Genomic DNA, 25548 nt, shown 5'->3' with positions numbered 1-25548 from the left:
TCCCACTGTGATGAAAACTGTACATTCACAGCAGAAGAGCCCCTGCAAGGAGGAAGGCACATGTAGGAGGACAAAGCCTCTCCCATTTTGAATGGCTTCACGGCTACTCCTGCCACCAAGGCGGACAGACCCGGGACGTTATGAATGACAGGTGACAGTAACTATGCCCAGAGGTACCACACTACATGTGGGGATTGGGAGGAAAAGAACATGCCTTCCCACTGAAGACCGGAGCCAGATCTCCACAAGGTCCATGACCCATTCCTGACACTTGCTACAGACGGTAGGTTTTCTAAACACCCAGAACGTTAGATTTTGGATCATTTATGTTATGTACATATAGATTTATTCTAGTGCCCCAAAACGGACATGCCATGCTCAAAAACAAGCAACAAATCGGCATCAGTATTCTAGATAGATCAAACACCAAACGACTTATTATATATTGTATATGGTTGCAATGCATTGCTCTTAAATAAAAAGAAAAAAATCCACTGTCTCTAAATTCATTTAAATCGTCCCACCAGACCCCTGCATGGTAACACTCTCTTATCATTTCAGCCCCTGGGACAGGGACACAGTAGGGTTTTATCATGCTTCCTCAGAACAAAATGCAACTCAAAATTTAAAGATTCTACTTACGGGATTACCAGCAGCTGTTGGTTTTAGTTTTGTTTTTGAGACAGGAACTCATATAGCCCAGGTTGATCTCAAAATCACCCTGAGGAGGACGACCTTAAACTTCTGGTCCTTCAGCCTCCACATTCCTAGTGCTGGAAATATAGCATGTCCAGCCACACCAGGTTTATGTGGGTTAGCGAAGGAAGCCAGCATCGTGCATACTGGGTAAGCAACTGAGACACTCTTGGCCATGAAATTCTCCACTTAATATTTTCATATCACAACCAACCACAAGAAACTGACGATACAGAAGCTAAACCAGGGATGAGGGAGGACATTCAATCTTCAAGAAGTCAGCTTCAATGATGATTAAAGTGTCAGTAGGGCTCTTGCATTCAGAGCCATGGTAAAACTGCCCCTGCTCACCCAGGAGAGGCACAGTGCAGTCGCCCCTGCAGACCTGTATGTACAGATGTAACTAGGCTAATACCAACCCATAAAGACACAAACTGGGGACCTTGTAACCTCCTACTCTATAATCCTACCTCAGTAAGTTTAAATACTCTACATCAGGGAACATTTTTGTTTTGTTTTGTTTCGTCTTGGTTTTGCTGAAACAAGTTCTCTATATATGATTTAAAGTAGCCTGGAACTTGCTATGTAGTCCAGGCTGGCCTCAAACCCACAATCCCCCTACCTCGGTCTTCCAAGCTCTAAGAAAGATACGGGCTTGTATCACCATGCCCAGCTCTAAGGATAAAATGTAAAAAGATTTGCACCAATGAGAGGGATCAGCAGGTTGGCAGCATTTGCCACACAGGCCTGACAACCTTACCAAGTTCCATCCCTGGGACTCTTGGTTGAAGGACAGAAACAACCGAAAATTGTCCTCTGACCACCACACATAAACAAGCACATACACACAGGCACACATGCACTGGGCAAGCACACGCACACAGCACATGCATTGTAAGAATTATGAAATAAACTAAATTTCCAATAATAAGTAAATTTATATATATATATATATATATATATATACCTACACAGTGAAATGCTACGTAGCCTTTAAAAATATATCCTAAAAAATCAGTTGAAAGAATTACATGTATACTGTGCCACAACTGTTTTAAAAATCATGTGTTGGGTCTGGAGAGATGGCTCAGAGGTTAAGAGCTTTGCCTGCTCTTCCAAAGGTCCTGAGCTCAATTCCCAGCAACCACATGGTGGCTCACAACCATCCGTAATGGGGTCTGGTACCCTCTTCTGGCCTGCAGGCATACAGAAAGAATATTGTATACATAATAAATAAATATTTTTAAAAAAAAATCATGTGTGGGTCTGGAAGTATCAATGGATGATGGAGTGTTTAGCAAAAACAGAGCTCCAGGTACTGATACCTAGCATCCTACACACCTACACACAGGCCTCAGATATCTACACACAAGAACACAGAAAGATGAAATGATAGTCCCTCAAACTTTAAATTATTCTGACTGGTAGGATTATTTATGTTTTATTATCCTCTTTATAATCACCTAAATTTCCTAATTTCATACAATACATATTTGCTTTATTACAAGAAATACAGGGGCTGGAGAGATGGCTCAGAAGTTAAAAGCACTTACTGGTTTCATAGGGGACCCAGATTTGTTTCCCAGCACCCACATGGTGGCTCTCAAACACCTGTAACTACAGTTCTGACAGGTCTAATACTCCCTTCTTACTTCTGCAGGCTACTGCACAGACATGGTGAACACACCCCACCACACACACATGCATGTGTGTATATCCACAGACACACACACACACACACACACACACACTAAATAAATTAATAACATTTTCTTTGAAAGCATATAGCGTGTTTGCTCACCTCAGTGCCTCCAGCAGAACCCTGGGTGCTGGAGTGCTAAACCCAGAGCTGTGACGGTCACACGGGCAGCTCTGGGTGCAGCAAACTTGTCACCGTACCACTTAGCTACCAATGAATCTGGAAATGACTCTGGTTATTAAAGACGTGTGTGTTCTCAGAGGTAGCATCGACAAGCTTTGAGGCCTGAAATCCAGTGTGGGCACCACCCACGTCCACACCATAACAGAACGGAATTCTCATTCAAACAACAAGATCCAATAGAGCAAATTGTAGAGCACGCTTGCTTAAAGAAAACACCACTTCCACGATGCCTCCCACTTCTCTGCCGGCACTAATTTACCAATCAGTCAGGTCCCTGAGGAGGCAGGCACGGTAATGATGCTAGATAAACAAGGGGGGAGAAGATGCTGGCGTCATTCCACCACCAATGGCGCACAGCAGCACCGCAAAACGAGAGGAGGGAAACCCGAATGGTTCCATCTCGCCCTCGGCTACGAGTCCTTCCTCATCCTGATTTCAAGACCCTACTCACTGCTACCACAGTCAACAGGACTCAGATATCACAGTGGCTGAGGCAAAGGAGAAGAGAGGACGCATCAGAGAGGGGAAAATAATACAGTGCTCTTTCAAATGAAGCAGAGTGAAAAGTTACAACAGGGTTAACAAAAAAAGAATGAAAAACTTGGAAAGTTCTGTTGCAAAGTTCACACACACACACACACACACACACACTCCAGGAAATTCTAAGTATCTCAATAGGAATGTTGTTTAAGATTTATGAGTCATACAAAAACTGACTGCATTTCCGTCATCCACAGAGTTACACAACATAGTCAATGATTACCTCAGAGACACTTGGAAGCCTGTAACTCTAAAACGAGTCCAAAGCCTACCAGCAGTGGTAATAACATCCCTTCAATCTGAGCTCCCACAATGCACACATACACATATGCACACCACAAGCACACACAGGTGCACAGACACACTGGCATGCACACACTATGAGGTAGACACATAGATAAATACCTTTGGGTAGTTAGCATCCTAAAACTGAAAAGCCAACTCCACTTGGAGAAAACGACACAAGCCATAACCACAGCCACACTCAAGGCATCATCCTCTATTGAGGTGGTGGGTGCACAGCACAATGCACCATCCTCTACTGAGGTGCACAGCACAATGCACCGTCCTCTACTGAGGTGCACAGCACAATGCACCATCCTCTATTGAGGTGCACAGCACAATGCACCGTCCTCTATTGAGGTGGTGGGTGCACAGCACAATGCACCGTCCTCTATTGAGGTGCACAGCACAATGCACCGTCCTCTACTGAGGTGCACAGCACAATGCACCATCCTCTATTGAGGTGCACAGCACAATGCACGGTCCTCTATTGAGGTGGTGGGTGCACAGCACAATGCACCGTCCTCTATTGAGGTGCACAGCACAATGCACCGTCCTCTATTGAGGTGCACAGCACAATGCACCATCCTCTATTGAGGTGGTGGGTGCACAGCACAATGCACCGTCCTCTATTGAGGTGCACAGCACAGTGCATCGTCCTCTATTGAGGTGCACAGCACAATGTACCGTCCTCTATTGAGGTGCACAGCACAATGCACCGTCCTCTATTGAGGTGCACAGCACAATGCACCATCCTCTATTGAAGTGTACAGCACAATGCACCGTCCTCTATTGAGGTGCACAGCACAATGCACCGTCCTCTATTGAGGTGCACAGCACAATGCACCATCCTCTATTGAGGTGCACAGCACAATGCATCGTCCTCTGTTGACAGCGAGCCACCACAGGGCCCAGAAAGCTGGTGTCTCAGGCAGTGCTGAACTCTGCTCAAAGTGGAGTATATGGAAGCAATGTTTGAGCCTTCCTGGGAAGAAAAGACAAGGGATACCTGTGGAGGCCGGTCGGTACAGCCCACACCCACTGGCACATTCTTAGGGCACCAACGACTGGATGATGTCTCCTCTAACTCCAGCGCTCACAGGCACCAGAACCCCGTTGCTGGGCACACGGGAATTCCCTGCTGTTCTTCCTGCTTCCACAACTTCCACTGTATGGCTTTTCTGGCACGGCAGGAACAAGCATCTACCTATTCACCACAGACAGGGGAGCACTGGTAACCGACCAAAGAAATGACTCCAACCAAGTCGAGATTGGTGAACCCCTGGGTTGGTGGCGGTCACTTTGGGGGGCATGGGTGACTAAAATGTAGCTGCATCAGCAAAAATCCCGTCACGGCATGAGTGACCACTTGGGAGAGCTGCAACCCCGCCCAGCTTGTAGGCAATTCCACGGAAGCATCTCCCACCTCCACCAGCTTTTATTGCTTATACAGCTATGGGCAGAGGCCTTGTGACTCTTCTAGCTTTCCAACCTTTATATTGGTAAGGTTCCTTAGCTTCCTGTACCCCGCTTCCTCCCTCCAGGAGGCTATGTTTCAAGTGGAGTGGGGCTGGAGGTTACAGAATATAGTCCACGGGCTTTTAGCAATTATTTAAAAAAAAAAAAAAGGAGGGAATGGAAGAGAGAAGGGGGAGGAGGAAGAAAGGAAAGAAGAAAGAAAGATCTAGCCTGCTACTGCTGCTGGTATAATTACCTAGTATTCATAAAAGCCCTAGGTTCAATTCCAGCACCCCAAAAATACACACACACACACAATGATGAATTAATGATTCAAGAACCACGTTCAAGTCAAACATTCCTTCCAGGAAGACAGCAACATATATACTCCCATGACCAACATGTTACTAACTCCACACTGTACATGAAGTGTACCTCTTGCCATCCATTCAGGCTTAATTACAAGGGGGCTCCTCAAACCTGGAGGACTAGTCCTTAATTAGCACCTGCATCAGTCATGAGCCCTGCAGTTCAGAACCTGATTCTACATGAAATAGTCAGCCCTACACTTTTCGGGGATGTATTATGGGTGCCGCCAACACACCAGACCAGGTCATACAGTCAGCAGACAGAGCTGCAGAACTCTACAGGAGCTTTAGCGAGTGCCTGCAAGGGTGAGCCCCCACGACACAGAGGGGTGGCGGAAGGGCAGAAGGGAGGGGCCAGAACAAGCCAAATACAAGGGAAACTAGTGGAGGATGTGCCAGCCTTTGAGACAAGTATCAAGGAAATTCCGATCAATGCTACAAAGTGTAAATATCCCCAACACTGCAGTCAGTGCCCAGCATTCACAGAAACACATCTCAAAGGGGCAGATTGGTGCTGTGGTTCTCGGCAGCCCAGTGTTGCAAGAGTGACCCTCTGGACCCTGCTCTCAAGTGAACCGATGAAATCACCACTTCCCCCATCTGTGCAGGAGCTCAGGAGGTACTACAGATCGCTCACCTCACAGGGCATGGCCATAATGAAGTCGCGAGTGGCTCCGCCACTTTGAACCTCTCAGAGAAAGATGCCACATAAACCTAAGCTATGATTATCATTATCTCTCTCTAGCATGTAGCCTGGGAAAGCTGGCAGGTCGTTGGCACGTGAAATACGTAAGCAGAAGACTACTTAGGTTGATCAGCCTCAGACACACGGGACCCATGTGTGTCTTTATAACCCTTGCCTAAATCAAAACAAGGGCAAGTTTACAACATCTCAACTAAAAGGATGTTTGATTCTATATTCAGGACATGCATGCACACACGTGTACACACACACACACACGTGTACACACAAACACACTTACAGCAGGAGACAGGCAACTGCTGAAAGTTACTGCAACCTCTGATTTTGAAAAGTATGGAATCTGCACAGATCTGGTGACTACGTACATACAAGGACAGTCCCGCTGTGCTGGCCTCTCGGCCTCAAGAGTGGCAGCTTCCTCATCCTGCCCCAGAACTCCTTGTAGGATCCTGAGATACAGCCTAAGATGCCCAACAACAGTCTAGGGACCAGCACGCTGAACCACCTCACACAGGGCTCTAGCTAAGAGTGCCTGCCTTACAACGGCAGCATATTTGAAGGTGATGTTTTTATTATATCATTTTACTGTTAGTAAGAACTGCAACCTGCTCCCTCTGAAAGCACCACTAAGGAGGCTGCACTACTATCAGCCTCTCTCCAGATCTGTCCCTGGCTTACTGTGCATACACACGCATGTCCCTGGCTTACTGCGTACACACACTGTCAGCCATCAGAAAAAGAAGCTAAAGGAAGGAGGGCCAGACCAGGCCCAGAGCTGTCCTAGGAGCCCAGCTTGCCAGGGCGAACAGAACGCAAACATGCTGAAGAGATGGCTCCGCGGTTAAGAGCACTTGCTGACAAATCCTATGACCTGAGTTTTCTACCCACAATGCACAGGGTAGAAGAGAACCAACCCCTGCAAGTCGTCATCCAACTGTCACGAGTGTTGTCATGGCATTTGTATGCCCACACACATATACACACAGAGATAAATGAATAGATAAGCAAATGTTAAAATAATTAAATAGCCAGGCATAATGGAACATGTTTTTAATCCCGGCACTGGGAGCCAGAGGCAGGAGGACCCCTGAATTGAGACTGATCTACAAAGCAAATTCCAGGACACTCAGGGCTACACAGAGAAACTCGGCCTTAAGAGAAAGAATGGAGGGAGGGGAGGAGAGCAGAGGGAAGGGAGGGGAGGTGAAGCAAAGCTACCAGTGGTTGTGCTGATGAAAGAACAGGCCTTGAAACAGACAGACCTTCTGAGAAGGTTTACAGGTCCCTGGTACTTTGGGGCAGGGGTAAGAAATGTCCTAGGATGCAGAGCATAAAATTATGCAAATGAAATGCTCTATGGCCGGCCAAAAGGCATCTCAGGGCTTCTCTGCCGTGCCCTGTCTAGCACAGCTGTATACTCGGAAACAAACAGAAAAAGAAATTCACCAAGAGCATTCAGGCCTCCTCCCCAGCTTTACCACAAAACAAACTTAGCTGTTCTGTGTCTACAAATCGCAGACACACAGAGGACCCAGTGAGACTGGCCACATGGCTGTTGCTTGCCTCTACCAGTCTTTCCTTTCTTGCCCTCTTTACCACCTCCTGGGCCATCTCTTCACTGCCTGATCTCAACATCCGGACCCAGCTCTGGGTCGCAGAGGGTTACAATCCAGACCACACACCAGTGAGAGTTTATAGCCAGGGATGGCTTGTACCACAGTTGGTAGAACGCTTTCAAGCGAAAGACCCTAGGTCCCAACACCACACTGTGGGCAGGGATAGAAGTCTCAGGAGGAGTTCAAGGTCATCCTCAGTCACAAAGTGAGTTTGAGGTAGATCTGGGCAAAAAGACAACAAAAAGTAAGCCAAAAGAGTTTATAACTCGAGGCTGTCGGGAAAGCCCAACAGATGAGGGGTGCCTGCCACCAGAAGCTGGTAACCTGGGCTGGATCCCCAGTACGCACATAGTGGAAAGAGAGAACTGACTCCCATAAGCTGTCCTCTGATTTCCAAACATATACGCATGTGTGCACAAGTGTGTGCACGCACATGCACATACACACTGTAATAAATAAATACTTTTAAAGAATTCATAATTAAAACCAATGGCATACCTAACACATGGGCTATCAACTGTCTGCACAAATAAGAACCAGTATAATTACCAGGCAGAAAAATGGAGCGACTTGGAAAGTCAGGTAGGACAATATACTGCGGGCAACTGCCGTTATGACCAGCCCTTGAGCTGACATTTCCCATGGTGCACTGGACAATCCAATATCCAGCCAAAGGCAGCTTGGACCCCCACATCCCAAGAGCCAATCACCTGAGAGGTCTGCAGACTGGCACAGACCAGCTACTCTTCATCCTGGTTGCACAGGAGCCTGTCTAAGCTTAGTAGAACTGTTGGCACCCAGCCCTGACTCCGCGTCCAGGCTCCTTTGCTGTGTCCAGCACAGACGCTGGGCTTTAAATGCTCCCAGCTGTCTCTGCAGGGCAGCGGTTGAGTTCTAACTGTTCGTCACCACTCGCCAACCTACATAAAATGCAGACTCTGAAACGGAGGGTCGAGATGTTGTATTTCTGAGCAATATGACTTCTGCTGGTCCAGGGTCCATAGCTAAGTAACCAGTGGCTTGACAGTCAACTGATCTCAACAACAAACTTATTTCCTGAACCCCTAAGTCATTCATGTTAACTTAAGACAGATGAGAACATGCCTTTTGGGGGCTATTCTTGTAGGACTGCGATTTCCTACAGTATGTGGCCACACGGTGTGTCCTGTGCAGGGAGAGAGTCATAGTACAGGCTCAACAGCACCAGAGCTGTGCATGAGAGAGACGAGCAAGCATCATTGTGCAGCCTTGCCCATGATTCCAACATCCCTCACTGGGGAAGTTAGGCTTTCATCACCGCCAACCCTCTGTGGGGTGAACATGCACCGCCATCACCACCCCACTCCTGAGAATGGCCACAACTACTACTGCTTCCTGGTGTCTCTACAGGGTCTCCTCCCACCTCTCTGAAATGCCCTGGAGACAAACTTGACCCCAGAAAATACGATGGGTATTCCTGTGAAAGACCCTGTCTCTATAACTCCCCAAGTCAACAGCCAAGCAACTCACACCCCGGTAAAACACTCGGGTGAGCGCCTTCCACCTCCGCTCTGACCTAAGGATCTCAGTGATGCCAAGGGCAAAGACCAGATAGAGTCCATGAAAGCAGCTTCCCTTGAGAGCAGGAAGGCAACAGGACCACTCTCTGTCCAAAACCCTTCCAGTATAGCTTTCCTTCCAAACATTTCATTCTCTTGTCTCATTATATGGCCTCATCCGGCCCAGAGCTCACTGTGTAGATAAGGCTGGCCTCACACTTGGAGTCATCCTCCTGCCTCTGCCTCCCAAATACTGAGACAAGTATATACCACCAAGCCCAGCTGCAACCAAAGTCTATCAGACACGTGAGTGTTCTAGAAAGTTTCCGGAAGCACTGCTCAGCGTCTTATCAGCAAAGCACAAAAAAAGGAGATCAGAAATATGTAAAACCCATCTGCGATTTAAAAGGGAAGCTAAGCTTCACACTTCAGGTCACTTCCCGTGCAGTGATGTTTACAAACAAAATGCTGGAAGGGAGAGTGGAAATAACATTGCCCAACCACACAGCTTTATCACTCTGATCAGGACTTAGCAGCTTCCTAAGTCTCTGTGAGGACAGGAGGGAGCACAATTTCATGAAGACAGCCTCCACGGTGTAGGAGCCCACACTGTGCCCCAGAGTGGGAGATCGGGAGAGAGGGTCCTCTGGAACACAAAGCCATGGGTCCACGATGTTGTAAGTCTAACCCAACAACACCTCCTGCCCTACCCAAAACTCACCACACCCTCAAGATACCACTCCCTATTTCTCATACAATAAATAGGTCAATTCTTGGGTGAAGTCAAGAGGTGGTTGACAATGGGAGCCCTTAGCTGAACTAAGTATTAAAAGGAGTGTCAATCAATCTGCCAGCCCTTACAAGCAAAAGATCTTCTGTGTTCCTATAGGCTGATGTGAGCTGTTCATAGTCACCAGCTTGAGGTTCACAGAAGGGTAAGAAAGGGCTATGGGCACAGAAGTTATTGAAGCTTAGATAACAAAGGCTCCAAGTAATCACAAAATGTCTCCTTTTCCATTTCAAATCCAGCATGGGTGGTTTCTATGCCCTACAGTAGTCTCAGAGCTGATTAGTTAAGGAACCCAGTAGATCTTTAGAAGCCTCGTGCATGTTACAAATAGATTACACTCACAGTTCCGAGGTGTATCCTCCCCAAGATTCAAAAGGATTTTAAGAGAAAAATACAAACTTGGTGCCTTTCAAAATGTTCGAGGAGACTGAGTTGGTGATGCCTACACAGCACTCCCAGTGTCCTGCATTACAGTCCCAGCACAGAGCAAACTGGGTGTCATAGTGATCTAAGCACCCAGGAGATAAGCACCGAGGAGTTGCAGACTGGAAATTCAAGGTCACACTCAGCTACTCAGGCACTTTGAGACCAGCCCGGGTTTCATGAGACCATCTTTAAAAATATCAAATAAAGAAATAATTCAAATATAGCACATAACTGTATGCTGGTTAGCTTTTATCGAGTTGACATAAACTACAGTCTCCTGGGAACAGGAACTACCGCCATCAGATTGGCTTGTGGCATGTCATGGCTGTCAGGCACTTTCTTGATGAATGATTGATGTGGGAGGGCCCAGCCCTTTTGTGGGCGGTACCTCCCCTGGGCAGGTGGTCCTGTATTATGTAAGAAAACAGGTTGAGCAAGGTGTGCAGAAGCCAGTAAGCCTCACTCCTCTGTGGTCTGTGCTTCAGCTCCTGCCTCGGAATGAGCCACAGGGCTAGAGATGTCTGAAAACCTACACAGAGCCCTGCTACCAGCCCTACCAGTCCCACTGAGGTCAGGTACAAGGGACTGGAGCTGCCCACGGCCTGAGTGATCTCAAAAGCTGAGTGAGCCCTGACTCCGTCCCTTCCTACTCTGTCTTAGGGTCTGCCAGCAGTAAATGGCCCTGTAGCAAAAGGAGTTCCTGACTTCTCTGGAGTCTTGAAGATCAGGCACCTGGGGAAAGCACATCTTCTACAGGTGAAATTCTAAGGTGCTTCCTTCCCGTGATGACGGACTGCAACCTGAAAAATGAAAATAAACCCCTTGCTTGGTGTTGTTTTGCTTTGGTTTTGTTGTTGTTGTTTCATTTTTGTTTTGGCTTTTTTGGCCAGTGTTTTATCTCAGAAAGCCACCTTGGACAACACATTGGTCAATTTCATGCAGTACGGCAGTTTCCATTGCTGTAGAAAACAGCAAGGATTAATGGAAAACCCATCACAGGGCCACGGGTGTAACTCCCGGAACAGTGCAGGCACAGCATAGAAGTGGACAGGTCACTGTGCTCTATCTATCCCCTGGTGCTTTGTGCAAAAATAAAAACAGAAGACAGGGAAGACCAAGGAGCACATAATCACCTCTGACCCGTTGCACCTACTGGCGTTCATACACTGTGGGGCCTAGAATTATTTTTCTCCTTTTCCGATGATTTATGTACCAAACTTGAATTTCTATAAAAACATCTTAGAAGAAAGAGTGATTCTTTAGCAGGCCATCTTGAAAATCAAGACTTGAGATAAAATAAATAAGATTAAAATTGACCTGATTAATAAACTAGTCAGTAAAAGTGGGTCTAGCCAATAATTAAAACCAGAGGAGGAAGAAAACTTTCAACAGGACTAAGACTCTATCACACAGCAAGGAGATGATACGTAACCACTTACTCTTCATAAAAGCCCAAGAAAGACAGCATCCCAGGCACAGAAGAGAAAACAGGTTCACTGCTGGTGAGAGGGGCCACACAGAGCCAAAAGCGTAAACTTCCTCTATGACCATCTCTGGAGCCTCCAGTTGACCAGTGAGACATAAATGTCTCTTAGAACAATTTAATAAGAAAGGTTGCTTATATAACCCACCCAATGGCCCACATCCAGGGCCGTTTCCAACCGGGGTGAGAAGAAACAGTCTATGCGAATGGTCCTTACCAATGACAACCCAAGCAAAACTGAGCAGTGGTTACAGGTAACTCGACCAACATTTGTTTCCCAGTGCCTGCACCCTTCCTCTGTTATGGAAACAACTTTAGTAGTCTAGTCCCCTAACGAGTGTGTACTGGGTTCAATGCCCAACACACACTCTAACAACAACAACAAAAATCATTATCTTTGATCCCTGGCAACAACCCAGTAGATTGGGAACTTCAAATACCCAAAATCATCCTCAACCTTTCCTCACTCTGACATGTCTGCTGCCTAACGAGGAAAACACCTCCTCCTGGGTGTTCCAGTTCTGTAGCTGAATCTGGATGTGTTTGCGCAGACATCCATGTTGTCATCAGTAGATCATAAAACATGGACAATAAAACTAACACCTTAGAATGCTTAGCGGTTAATTAGCATTCCAAGTTTCCTTGAAAAAAAACTAAAAACCTTTGAGGATGTGCTTTCATGACTGAAATGTGTTCTTCAAGAATTGAATACTGGAATGGCCCAGCTTCCAAGCCCAACTGTTTCCATGGTGAGCAGACCATGTGATGCACTCTCACAACGAAGCCTCTGAATTTTTCTGGAACTTCAACCAAGTGGTGAAGATCCCAAATGCTGCGTCCAGCATCAGTGGATTTAGGGGTTAGTCCCATTCTGCACAACACTCCACCAGGAACGCACACCCTGCCCTCTCTAACTCTCCCCGGGCTGTAAGAGAACTCTTCACTGAAGAATACCCTGCTGAGAAGAAATCCGCTTGCCATCACTCACAACGACGCTGCTGCACACTGGGTTTCAGAATTATACTTTATTTATCTGAAATGCCTTTGTAGTACAAGAAAATATTTCCTGGAGAAGAACTTGCATGAAAAAGTAGGTTTAATATCGGACACAGAATGACAATTAAAACACCCACATGCAAGAGTTGCCAATTTCCATTTATTTCAAACATTAAAAAAGTACAACAAAAAGCCTACGGTTCTCTCAACCACCTACACAAGACCAACACTTTCTGATCCAAGGCTTTCATCTGTTAATCCGGCCACATTTTGGCGAGCTGGCTATTTTTGTTCTGCAGGATGGACAGTGAGCTATTTTGTCAGGTGTACAAAAACATTCATTTTTAGTATAGGCTATCTTCAAAAACCCTCTTCTGAACCACAATATCTATAACATAAGATGGTTTTCTATTCTAAAAAGATACAACAGGCCCAAATCTCAACTCTGCAATAACTGAATACAGAACACAGAAACTGAGAAAAATGACTGCCCTAACACTGCTAAAACTACTGATAGTTATAAACCATGAAAATGTTGCCTCCATATACACATACACAGATGGACACACCTGACATCCATTTAGCACCAGGTCAGAGCAAATATTAGTTAAAATTCACAAAGCGAACAGTGTGGAAGTCATCTCTGAACATAAGATTCATCTTCAAAGACGCATATCCTGAAACAGTGAACACTGAGGAGACCCTAAGCTACATTGACCCTGACTCCCACCAGCGTGTGTCCAAGAGGGCCACTAAGGGAGGCAACAGACTCTTACCACACAGGTGAGTGGAAAGAGATCCAGGACCTTGTCTACTCCCTGGTAAAGCCCATGCATGTCATGCTTGCCTGATAATCCAGCAGCATGGTAACGTGCAGACTAGACATTCTGGTAATCCAGCAGCATGGTGACCTGCAGACTAGACATTCTGGTAATCCAGCAGCATGGTGACCTGCAGACTAGACATTCTGGTAATCCTGCAGCATGGTGACCTGCAGACTAGGTATGCTGGTAATCCTGCAGCATGGTGACCTGCAGACTAGACATGCTGGTAGAGCTCAAGGGTTGGAACTGGAGCTTCCCAGCCCTCAAATATGGTTAGACGAGCATGGGAAGGGGTGGGGAGAGGCTGCAGAGAGCCAAAAGCAAACACACATAAAACTCGTTCACTAGGCATCTTTGCAGTATCAAAGTCAGTCTCCATTTAGCAAAGGCAGCTGGGGAGCTGGGGAGCAAGGCTGAGGGAATGAATGGCTTAGCAGCTGAAAAGCCTTCCAAGGAGGTATGGCAATGATACAGGATGCAGAGGTTCATCGGATGAGAGCTCCCCAAGCAGACAGCATAGACTGCACTGGTCCAAGGAAGCAGGGTTAATTTAGCCCATTTTGTATTTAAAATCCCTTTAAAAAAAATCGTTTCCAACTGGGGTATCTGGTTATCTCTGACACACAAAGACATGTTTTATGGGACTCTTGGAACTATAAAATACCTAAAAATGGAATTCTATTCATACTGGCTTATGTAATCTATTTTTAACATCTTTATTGAGATATAATCACAAACCATAAAATTCACCCATTTAAAGTATACAATTGGGTTTAGAAAGATAGTGTGCATTCAGTTATGTGCTTGCACACAAGCTCAGGTCCTCAGTCCCTGCCCGCCCACCCGTGCAAAAGCAGGGCTTGGTGACCCACACCTATAATCATGACTATTTGGTGTCATGATGAATAATGTCACAATGAAAATTTATATCTAAGTTTTTATATAAATGTTTCATTTCTCTTATCTATATATCAAAGAATTTAAGAAAAGAAAATAATATTTTAGGACATCTGGATGTAAAGCTTAAAGCTTTGCTCATAAGTGCCAATACCGATAGAAATCAGAGAAGAAACATGTTGGGTTTGGTTTTGTTTTGACACGGTCACCTGTAGCTCAGAGAAGCCTTGAACTCGCTATGTTGAACTTCCACCTGATCCTCCTGCCGCCAACTCAAGAAATTATAGGTGTGCCTCTCCAAACCTGGTTCTAGGCAGTAATGGAGACCGAACCTGGGCCTGTTCTTGTGCAGGCTGGGTAAGCAGTCAAGCGAACAAGCTGAATCTTGAGCACAAGCGTATAACTTAACGGTGTAAATCACTGAAAGACGTGAGGCCAGACATGAGGAAGCAGAGCCCCACGAAAGAAACACATCTTCACATTAATTTTTCCTAAGTTTCTTAAAGCAAAAATAGTAACAGAAAAAAAATATAAGACCCTCTCCTCCTTTCGTCACTAAACATTAAATTTCTTTTCATTAGAATTTGACTCTCTGAGAGCAGGCACAGCAAAGCAGGCCTTTAATCCGGGTACCTAGGAGACAGTAGTTAGGAGACAGGGGAAGAGAGAGCGCTGTGTGTTCAAGCTCAAGGTGGTCTACATATTGAGTTCCAAGGCTGTCAGAGCTACATACAAAGATCTTATCGAAAAGAAAGAAAGGGAGGGAGGGGGAAAAAAGGAAGGGAAGGAGGGGAGGGAAGGAGGAGGGAAGGAGGAGGGAAGGAGGAGGAAAGAAGGAGGGAAAGGAGGGGGAAGAAAAACAGGAAAAAGGAATGAAGAAAGGATGGATGGATTTTCTAACATGCCATGGTGGTACACATATGTAACCAAAGGCAGGAGATCACTACAAGTTTGAGTCACCATGTGCTGCAGAGTAAAGCAGGGACTCAAAAAAAAAAAAAAGGTATTCTATTTTCTGTGTCAAACATACTGACCTCATGCTCTACTGCTACTGACCTAGGTCTAGACAGGAATGTGGAACTGATGGCTACGGAGGAGGGAGGATGCTGTGTGTGCCTAAAATGCCAGCTCCACCCAGTGGAAAATAACCTATGGAAAGCACCACTGGCCTAATTGTCCCCCGTTTCTTTCCAACCTTGAAAAGAGGAAAACAGTGTGTGTGTGTGTGTGTGTGTGTGTGTGTGTGTGTGTGTGCGTGCGTGTGTGTGTGTGTGTGTCATCTATTGAGTGTCTGCCTTCACAAACATGCATCCAACACCACAGGAAGGTAAGACCCTTCCAGGACAGATGGAAGATCTGTCTGCAGGTTAATGGTCCATGTGGGACTTTAAACATTACCTTCAACAAGTAACTCATCCATGAGGAACTGAAAACACCATAAGCCAAGCAGAGCTTCCCCTCGGCCAGATTCATCCTGTGACTCTCAAATCCTAAACACTTGCATTCACTTCTGGCCCAGCCCCAAGGATTCACACTGAAAGACATGGAGGCACTAGACCGAGCCTAAGTAGAGTCAGGGCCAGATTCCCACACTGCTTTGGCCACATGCCTTGAACCTGACCCAGCGCAAACTCCAGGACTAAGCACTGCTTGGTCTACAGACAGACTAGCCTCCGAGAAAATAGCTGACATGAAAGAGAACCTTCCATGTTGTCCAAACTCTCTCGGTCTTAGTTCTGATTGTACGCTGTGTGTGCTACATGACAAACACACGGGCCTTAGGCTCCTTCTAACTAGCGAGAGGGAATCAGCGCCTTCTCAGAAGTTCCTTCCCATGTGGTATTGGTGTGATGTGTTTACTCATCCTTTATGATGGCTATGTGACAGACATCTGCTAAACAAGCTAGACTGAAGCGAAACATTTGTACAGCACCTCACCTGGAAGAGAATGACAGCCCCATCCTTCATAGCCTTGAGCCCTACACAGTACAAGAGCTATAGAAAGTCCTCGGGAGAAGCACAAAGAAAAGAGAGCCTCAAACAGCCAAGTACACACAGCCCACTCCCAGAGAGGACTAGACTGAGCTGAATGAGGGCCAAAAGAAGCCTGAAAAGAGGGAACAAGCATCCTAGAAAGGAAAATCAGGGAAGACAGAGCAGAGGCAGGGAAGTGCAGGGAGGTCCAAGGGGCTGGGGTGTGGGGTATGGCGTCCAGAGAACAAAGCACAAGAAAGCAAGAGATCTCTAGAGACCCTTGGACCTCTGAGAGAGGACACCAAAGAGCTGAATTTTGAAGTATGTTTAACTATGTTTCCTTTTCCCTTTTTCTATTTTGCTACAGAAAATGTTGCAAATAAAAAATGCTTTTATCCCACTATTTCTTTTTTATTCTTGCCTATATCTTCTCTCATTTACTGCTATAATGTAACTTCCATTAAGTTTCCAGTAAGTTTGCAACTGTGTGACAAAATGTTGCCATGCATTTATTCACATACAAGAAAAGAAAAAAGAAAAAAAAGCATAGCAACTACCAGGCATTTCCTAAAAACCCTGATTCATAAGTTTAGTAATTAACAATATCCCAAAAAAAGTAAATTTTTTGAAAGTTCGTGAAATACATTATTTTATTTATTCATTCATTCATTGTTCTTTGAAGCGCTAACCAGTCTGGAACTCACTATACAGAAAAAGCTGGCCTGGAACTTGTGACCAGTCCTCCTGCCTCTCCTTCCCGTTGCTTGAACTGCATGCAGCATTGTGGGTATGTCCCATATCCCCTCCTCTTTAAATTGTATCTAAACAACAAATTGCTACTAAGTCACCCTTAGGAGACTGGTTTGGAAAGCAGAGGTCCAGCTAACAAGTCTGAAACACTTAGAGCACTCTTAGCATTCTCTGTTCCTTGGGCTTACTGAATCAATCTGCCCTTCTGATTGCACCATTGCATGAGCAGGTTTTAAATCAACCAACTCTTCAACTAACACTCTAAACAAAAGAAGCAAAAGCGAAGCAGGAACTACGGGAAAGAGGAAAGTTGAGCATGTTCTGCACATGAAATGCTATCACGGATTCAATCTTTACCTAGCAGCTTCTACAGACTAGATCTAGTTCAGAAGAAGTCATATTCTTCAAGCTCAACACGCACTTTCCGCAAAAGAGATGACTAAAGTGAGGGTTAGCTTGCCCAAGGTTAAGCAGCTAACACAGCCAGGTTCCCAACATTTTCACCAAAACAAGGCTCTAAGGAGAAGGGAGGTGAGCCGAGGGGTTGCAGCGCTCATCTTGTCTTCAATCCCTTCTCCTGTCTACAGGAGCTCTTCTTTCCAACGAAGTCAGGCTCACCCAATCAACTCCGTGTCCTGTCTTTGCTGTCACCAGACCACATGACATCCCAGAGTGTCTCCCTGGCATTTCCTGTTCTCCGCAGCCAGATCCTAACATAGGCGCTCCAAAACCCCAATGTTTCTGTTCCCACAGTGCATTCGCTCACACTTTCAGGACGGCAACACGGCAACACGCTCTCCAGGCTCGGCTCGCACACCATGACCCCCCTGCAGCCCTGCAGAAACAGAGCTCTCCCATACAGAGACACAGATGGTCCTCCAACTGGACACACTCAGTGAAGTATACACATAACCTGGTTCTCAATATCCAGCACAGCATCTGCTCAAACCGGTTCTTGATAATGGTAGGTAAATGAGGACAGTTAGTTTAACCCATCAGCATTCAGGACTACCAACATGTTTTTACACTAGTGTAAAAATATAGAGTACAACGGGGTGGCGGTGGCTCACACCTCTAATCTCAGCAGCACTCAGGAGGCAGAGGCAGGTAGATCTCTGTGAGTTCAAGCCCAGCTTGGTCTACAGAGTGAGTTCCAGGACAGTCAGAGTTGTTACACAGAGAAAGCCTGTCTTGAAAAGCTGATAGATGTGTGTGTGTGTGTGTGTGTGTGTGTGTGTGTGTGAGAGAGAGAGAGAGAGAGAGAGAGAGAGAGACAGAGAGAGAGAGAGAGAGACAGAGAGAGAGAGAGAGACAGAGAGACAGAGAGAGAGACAGAGAGAGAGACAGAGAGACAGAGAGAGATTGCATATGACTAACAGTAAGCTATGTAACGCTGACTTTTTAAGGACATTTCTGGTATTAAGACATGGTATTTTCCTGGCTGTATGTTGACTTGTCCAACCTTCAGAGAAAACAGCTCAAACAACACAAACAACATGCCAGAGAATTCACCCCACCACACCACAAAGTGCTTAATGCACAGAAAACTCGACCGCTTTCCCTTTGCCAGCTCTTCTCTTTCTCCTTTTCTTCTGCTTCATGGGTTTGCATCCATGGAACACGCTCTGCCTACCCACACTTTTCCCCAGCAGGTGGGAGCTCATCTTGTCTCACGTCACCTAGCAACCTAAGCAAGGTTTTACCTCGACCTGGCTACCCACTTCTTCGTACAGGATCTACCCCATCTTATTGAGGAGAAGAACTAAGAGAACAGGAGTCCCAACACTAACAGTGTTGATGTGTTTGCTCCTTAATGACCTTATATAGGAAGGGAGAAGTGTAAAGATGAATCTCAGCCATTACCTAACCATCCAAGAGGAAAAACAAAGGGATGAAATAGTTTTTAAGTTAATTTGTTTACTTTATATGTATGGATGTTTGTCTGCATGTATGGGCACCACATTCATGTAGCGCTTACTGAGACCAGAACAGCATTAGATCCCCTGGGACTGGAGTTATACACGGTTGTGAGCAGCCACCACGAGAGTGTTGAGAAGTCAACCCAGGTCCTCTGGAAGAGCAGCACTTAGTTGCTGAGTTAGCCCTTGCTTGATTGGTTTTGGTTTGGGGTTTGTTTGGGAATTTTTTTCTTTTTGTAGGCAGGGTCTCATTCTGTAGCCTTGGGTGGCCTGGAGCTCACTCTACAGATGAAGCTAGCCTTGAATCCACAGAGACTGACCTGCCTCTGCCTCCGAGTTCTGGGATAAAGCTATGTGTCACCAAGCCCAACCCTTTTTACACTCATGAGTCAACTTGTGATCCAATGGTTACTCCGAATACTATAAAAAAACAAAACAAAACAAAAAAATCCTATGGGAGTGGGGGAGCAAGTAGCCCTGGCTGGCCTTGAACTCTAGGTTCACTAAGACTGTCTCAAAACAGAAAGTGCAGAGAGACACTCAACAATGACCTCTGATCTCTAAACACACACACACACAAACACACCACCTCCTAAAGTGAGCTTTTTGGAAACCAGTGAGTCACCCTTGACTTATCTCTCCCACCTGGTCATCTCACAATTACTCCTGCTCTTTTTGTGACCTCTTCCCCACCCCCGTCCCTCACCGTGGAACAGCCACTGCTGACAGTGAAGAACAGGCCACATCTATCAACACGGGAGCTCCACTCCTCCTTCCAACCTCCCAGAGACATCTTCTTCCCACAGCACAAACAAGCCACTCCACAGCTATCGCCACTGAGGAGCCACAGGAATCTTGTTTTAGATTTTCACTGTCCCTCTTCTAGAAAGAAGCCTACCGGTCCCTCAGATGCCTAGTACCCACAACACAATTACGTGCTTAGTCTGACCTAGGATAGTAAATGCTTAAGTTTCTATGGAAAAATTAATAATTCAGCCAAACAGTCAGTCACTGTGTATCCCCACAACAGGCAACTTGGCCATTGCCTGCGGTGTGCAAGATGAAACATGGCTAGTTTTACAAACAAAATTAGCAAAGCAGAGGGCAACAGCACCACACGTTCCGCTCTGGGACTAGGTACACTTTTTTTGCACTATATTTTACTGCCATTTTTCTTTTCTTTTCTCTTTTTCCACAGCTAACAATGTTGGTCTGCAGAGTACAAAGACAACATTACAACATTAAATCACATTAAATCACCAACTGTCAATCAGAAAGGATGCTTAAAACACTTAAGTGTGAAGTTACAGAGGATGTCCCCTCTTGTCAGCTTTACAAGATAAACAGGTGCCCAATTTCCACAAACGTTGTTTGATTTTTCAATGAATTCGACCAACTGGAAGAACACCCACAGCTGTTGAACTCAGCATCTCCTATCCCTGTATCAGATTCCTAACCATCCCCCCAAAGTCGCCTTAAAGGGACAATTTTGTTATTTTTCCCAACACAGAGTAAAAGCAAACTAAAACAAAGGTGTGATCATTTTGCCCTTTCTTAATTTCAGAGAAAAATGGAGGGTGGCCCCTGAGCGTTCAGCGACTTCGGCAGACAAAGCCACCTTCCCCCTCTCGCTTGTTCCGAAGTCACAGAAGGCAGGCCACTCCACTGCTGAACAGACAACAGACGGGAAATACCAAAGGGAACACATTCCACTCTGGTACAAAGGAAATATCCTCAGGTGCTGGAGCGAAACTTCAGCGTGGGCTGTTGTCAAGCAGAGAGGGTAAAGCAGTCTAACAAAACGCCCTTCCACTTCTGCCCCACAATGGAGGAATGCGGTTTAAGGGAGACAATGTTACTACTACTCCAGCAGGAAAACAGAGAAACGACGCTCCCTCGACCCCAGTCCCTGTGCAGCCCCGGCTCCGCACAGCTTGTCCAGTGAGGTAAGGGTAGAGGTCGGAAGGGAGCTCCGACTCCAGAAGCGAGTCCATGCAGACTGAGGTGTTTCAAAGCCTAACATCGGTCGGAACCACTCCATCGCTCCCACCGGAGCCCATGAGCCCGGGCCGACCCAACCAAGGCTGCCTGCGCGACCTGGAGATCCCGCAAGAACACAGAAGGTCCCCGGCCCGGCTGCGGCTCCCGCGTGTACGGGATCACCCAACTCTTTCCACACCCCCCAAAGTTCCGTGGCCAACGCTCCGCGGCAGGCCTGCTCGGGGAGAGGCCTGGAGCTGGATTGCCAGGGCCCGCGGTTGGCCGGGCAGAGGCGCCCCGCCAGGCAACGCCGCGCCTCCCGCGTGCCGCACTCAGCCTCGCCCGGTACCGGCTCCGGGCGCCGAGCAGCCCACTCCCAAGCCCCGAGGACCTAGACAGTGTCCAGGGACTGTGCGGGTGGCGATCGCGGCCCAGCCCGAGCGCGCCGAGAACTTTGCGGTCGCAGGGTCCGGGCCGGGGGCGCAGACGAGGCCGCCGGGCTGCTGCACTTTCCCTTTCCCCGCCTCCCGGTCTCCCTCCACCGTCTCCAGGAAGCGCCATATTGATCCCCGCGCCTTCCCCGTCCGCTCCCCGCCGCGCGCCCCAGGCCACTCACCTTGGCCACGGCCTTCCGGTAGCGGGTCACCGCCTGCTGGATGAGGCTGAAAACTTTCATACGGCCGTCTCCGCACGGCACGACCACCCGGGTCCTCCCGAAGCACACGGTCACTTTCATGCCGCCGTCCCTCGCTGGCCCCGGCCGGAGAGGCACTGGGCCCGGCGACTGCTGCACGCAGGGCGCGGTGGGGCCGCTGCGCCGGCGCGCCGGCGGCTAGGGGCGCGAGCAGGCGGCGGCGGCGGCACCGAGCCGCCCGGCTACCATGTCCAGTCCGGCCGCCTTCGCCTGGCCTCGTCTCGCCCCAGCCTGGGCGCCTGCAGCCTCCGGCCACCTGTTCGGCGGCTTGGCGTCTTGGCGCGCTCGGCGGCGGCCCGGGGCCGTGTGGCGCTCGCGCTCAGTCGGGACTCCAAGGAGGGGACCGCGAGGCCGGGAGGAGGAGCGGAGCGCGGCGGGCCAGGCGCACAGCACCGCGCGCAGGCGGCTGGAGGAGGCGCAGGGCGGGGCGCCGGGAGGCCTCGGCCGCTGCCCGGCCGCTTGGGTCACCGCGCGGCGATGCGCATCGCAGCCCGCGGCGCTGGGTTTGGGCCGGGACTGGGCAGGGCGCGTCCTCCTCCTCCAACCCGCTTGCTCTAGAGCTGCGGCGTTAGGCCCACTCGGGGACGCCCCACCCACGCCCCCAAGGGCTCCACCGAGGTCCCCTCCCTTTCTTTGTGACTTTTAATCCCCTTCCTGGGAGAAAGCAGTTTAGGCTTGGAGACGCCCCCAGAGCCCAGCAGCCACCGCTAGGGACTCGACTGCGGAGGAAACACCAGGCCAAGTCTCTTTCTCTCCGCAGCAAGGCAGGCAGGCTCTCAGTCCAAAGTGCCTGGCTCCGGTGCAGTGCCGGGCGGCGCTGTTCTATAGCAGAGATTAATTGGCTGGTCCCGAGAGAGGCTGGAGACGCTTGGACGCCCTGGTACTTCCTCTTGAGGCCACTATTTACCTTAAAGTTTCTTGGTGAGCCACTTGTTTAAATAAGTAGGACTTAAAATCCAGTTCAAATACATTTGTTTCTTGAAAATTCCCTCAATCTAAGCAACTTAACAAACCCTCTGAAAACCCTCTGGATGCTCAGAGAAGAAAACCGTTCTAGGATATTCCCTCACCAGCCTGGCTCAGGCAGGCACTGACACACCCCCAACTCCCTAGGGAGTGGGTGACATACAGACTCTAAGACGTTTAAAAACTATGTGGACCAAGTCTAGAAAAGTGACTGAAACTGGCCTCCGATTTATAAGATGTTCCTAAATAAATGTCTTCAAAGAATGACAAACTTCAAGAGAGCCGCTGTTGGCCTGCTTGTCCGTCACTATATAGAAAGTTCATTTTGGCAGGATTTGTTCATAATTTGCAGGACTCACTGAACCCGTTAAAGAGCCTGTGAGCCCCAGAAGAACTTGAGAACTTAAAAAGAACAAAGAAGTTCCTTGGCTTTTCAGAATCGTGCACATCCTCCTTGGCTTTGTGGCTCCCAGCAAATGACGCCATCATGTATCCTCCCCTCGATGTCCGTCAAGAAGTCACCCTCCCAAGTCCAGAAGAGAGAATGCTTGAATGAGTACAGCCCTGGGAAAGACTCAGATTACCTCAATACGGCGACTTTGTTGAACTTGTCTACCAGTGACTGTGCCTGTCATACTATACCGGTAACTCCTGCTGAGGTTACATTGCTTCAGACATGTTCAATACCTGTGTCCATGGGCCAGCAAGATAGCTCAGTCCACCAGGGAACCTGCCACCAAGACTACTTAAATTCCAACCCCAGAACCCACAGAGTGGAAAGGGAACTGCCCCCGCAAGTTGTCCTCCAACCTTCACAGGCACACGCATGAACGCACACATAATAAATAATAATAATAGTAATAATAATAATAATAAACAATACTTGAGCCTACAATAATTATGAATAATGAGATAGAGATGGTGTTTCTGTTTTTACACATGGGAAGAGTATAAAGTAGAGAGTGAGTTTGTTTAAAAAAAAATGTAAACGTGGCGCTGAGCTAGGTTCAGGTCTGTTTCAGCACTAGCGCCTTCGACTGTGGTGTTCACAGTCTCCCCAGCCTTGCCTTTACCAGCTGAGGAAAGAGATCGATGAGATTCATTTCATAAAGTGTGAAAATCAAACAAATTATGTATTAAAAGTCTTGATTCATGCTGCTGTGTGGAGCATGCAGTAACACTGCAGAGTCTGTTGGCCATCATGAAGCCAAACCTAGACTGGGTAGCAAATGACCGGGAAGAATAAGCGAGGAAAGCTCAAAGCTGGAGAAGTAACTGGGCAAGGGCTGGGGATAGAGCTAGTAGAATGCTTGTCTAGTGTGTCTAAAGCCCTGGGTTTGATCCCTCACACTCCATAAAAGCTGGGTATGGTAGTCCACACCTGGAATCTCAGCACGTAGCAAGTAATTTGCAAATACATAACAAGTTCCAAAACAACCTGGGCTACAAGAGACCCTTTATTGTTAAATAGATAGGTAGGTAGGTAGGTAGACAGACAGACAGACAGACAGATGATAGATAGATAGATAGATAGACAGATATAGATAGATAGATAGATAGATAGATAGATAGATAGATAGATAGATAGATAGATAGATAGATGATAGAGATGAGAGAGAGAGAGAGAGAGAGAGAGAGAGAGAGAGAGAATAAGACTTTAAGACTTTATCTGGATAGTTAAATAGGGATGTGATTGTCATTAATCTTATGTCTGAAAATGTCCGAAGCTTTGATTAGCAACTAAATAGATGTCAATCAACAGATTATCATTCTTGAAAGTGTGCTTCCCTCCCTAATACAGTCATAAATACTGTGCTGATACCTTCAGCTTGAGGTCTTGAAATGTGATAGCGTTTTAAAATGTAACCACTGATTCCAGCCTTTCCATAACTTATCTGTGCCGTTCTGTAGCATCTTAGAGCTTTGCCTATGGCAGCCTCAGTCCTTTCAGATGGAACTGAACTCTCGTGAATGAGGTACAGCCTTAGGTCATGAGGCTGCTTTCCATTCCCAGTGAGGGTGACCTGGAACTTCTGAATCCTGTTCCTCTACCTCCAGAGTTCTGGGTTACAAGTATGTGCCACCACCCTTGGTTTATGGAATGCTGTGGTAGAATTTAGGGCTTCATGCATTCTGACTAAGCACATTATCAACTCAGCTGTATCATTAGCCCCGTGTGTGTGTGTGTGTGTGTGTGTGTGTGTGTGTATGTAGTGAATCTCTTTATATTAAAAATTGATGAAAACAATGCTTTGTAATTTTAGATACCAGACCTTTTCTGTCTTTAAAAAAAATCATAAAATTCTATTGCAAATAACTAATTTATTTTCACCACTATATTCCTCAGATAACATCTAACCATCAAGATGGATCATAGCCAAGCCACCTTCAAGTCAATAAAATATTCAGCTCAACAAATAGCTTCTAGTCTGAGGTAAGCATTAAAGCAAATCAGTCTCTTGGAGAAACAAAATTATCAAAGTCAGGGGTCAAATGTTGTGTAAATATCTCATAGTAGATTTACTTACTTTCTTAAATTCTAGAGTTTCTAGGTAAAAAATAATCATGGCCTTTGTCTGTATTTCTGTTTCACAGTTAATTGATTCAATGGGTTATGAACACTCAAGGGGGTTCTGAGAATTAATTAAGTTTTATTTGGGCTTTGTGCCTAGGTACGGGTGGGCACATGTGACCACACGGAACATAACATCAGTGCTATCCAGCTATGCCCACACACTCCACATGTGTAGGAAAATCACTGTACCA

At 47.0% G+C, this 25548-nt stretch overlaps 1 protein-coding gene across 13 annotated transcripts in view; it reads right to left on the bottom strand.

The window, feature by feature from the left end:
- The window catches only part of Pard3 (par-3 family cell polarity regulator), a 512103-nt gene extending 489929 nt beyond the window's left edge, over positions 1 to 22174 (bottom strand). For 5 of the 13 annotated variants that reach the window (XM_087900650.1, XM_087900645.1, XM_087900656.1 and 2 more), the window contains exon 1: positions 21739 to 22172. In XM_087900650.1, the coding sequence (XP_087756776.1) occupies positions 21739 to 21858 (120 nt within the window). In that variant the 5' untranslated portion in view covers positions 21859 to 22172. Of the gene's footprint in view, positions 1 to 21738 lie in introns of all 13 variants that reach the window. The other 8 variants (XM_087900653.1, XM_087900648.1, XM_087900658.1 and 5 more) reach the window with 6 other exon arrangements.
- Between the last annotated feature and the right edge of the window lie 3374 nt (positions 22175 to 25548).

The sequence above is a fragment of the Myodes glareolus genome, chromosome 22, assembly GCF_982192425.1.
Source record: "Myodes glareolus chromosome 22, mMyoGla1.1, whole genome shotgun sequence".
In the NCBI taxonomy this organism is placed as follows: domain Eukaryota; kingdom Metazoa; phylum Chordata; class Mammalia; order Rodentia; family Cricetidae; genus Myodes; species Myodes glareolus.
This window is presented reverse-complemented; position numbering and strand designations above follow the sequence as displayed.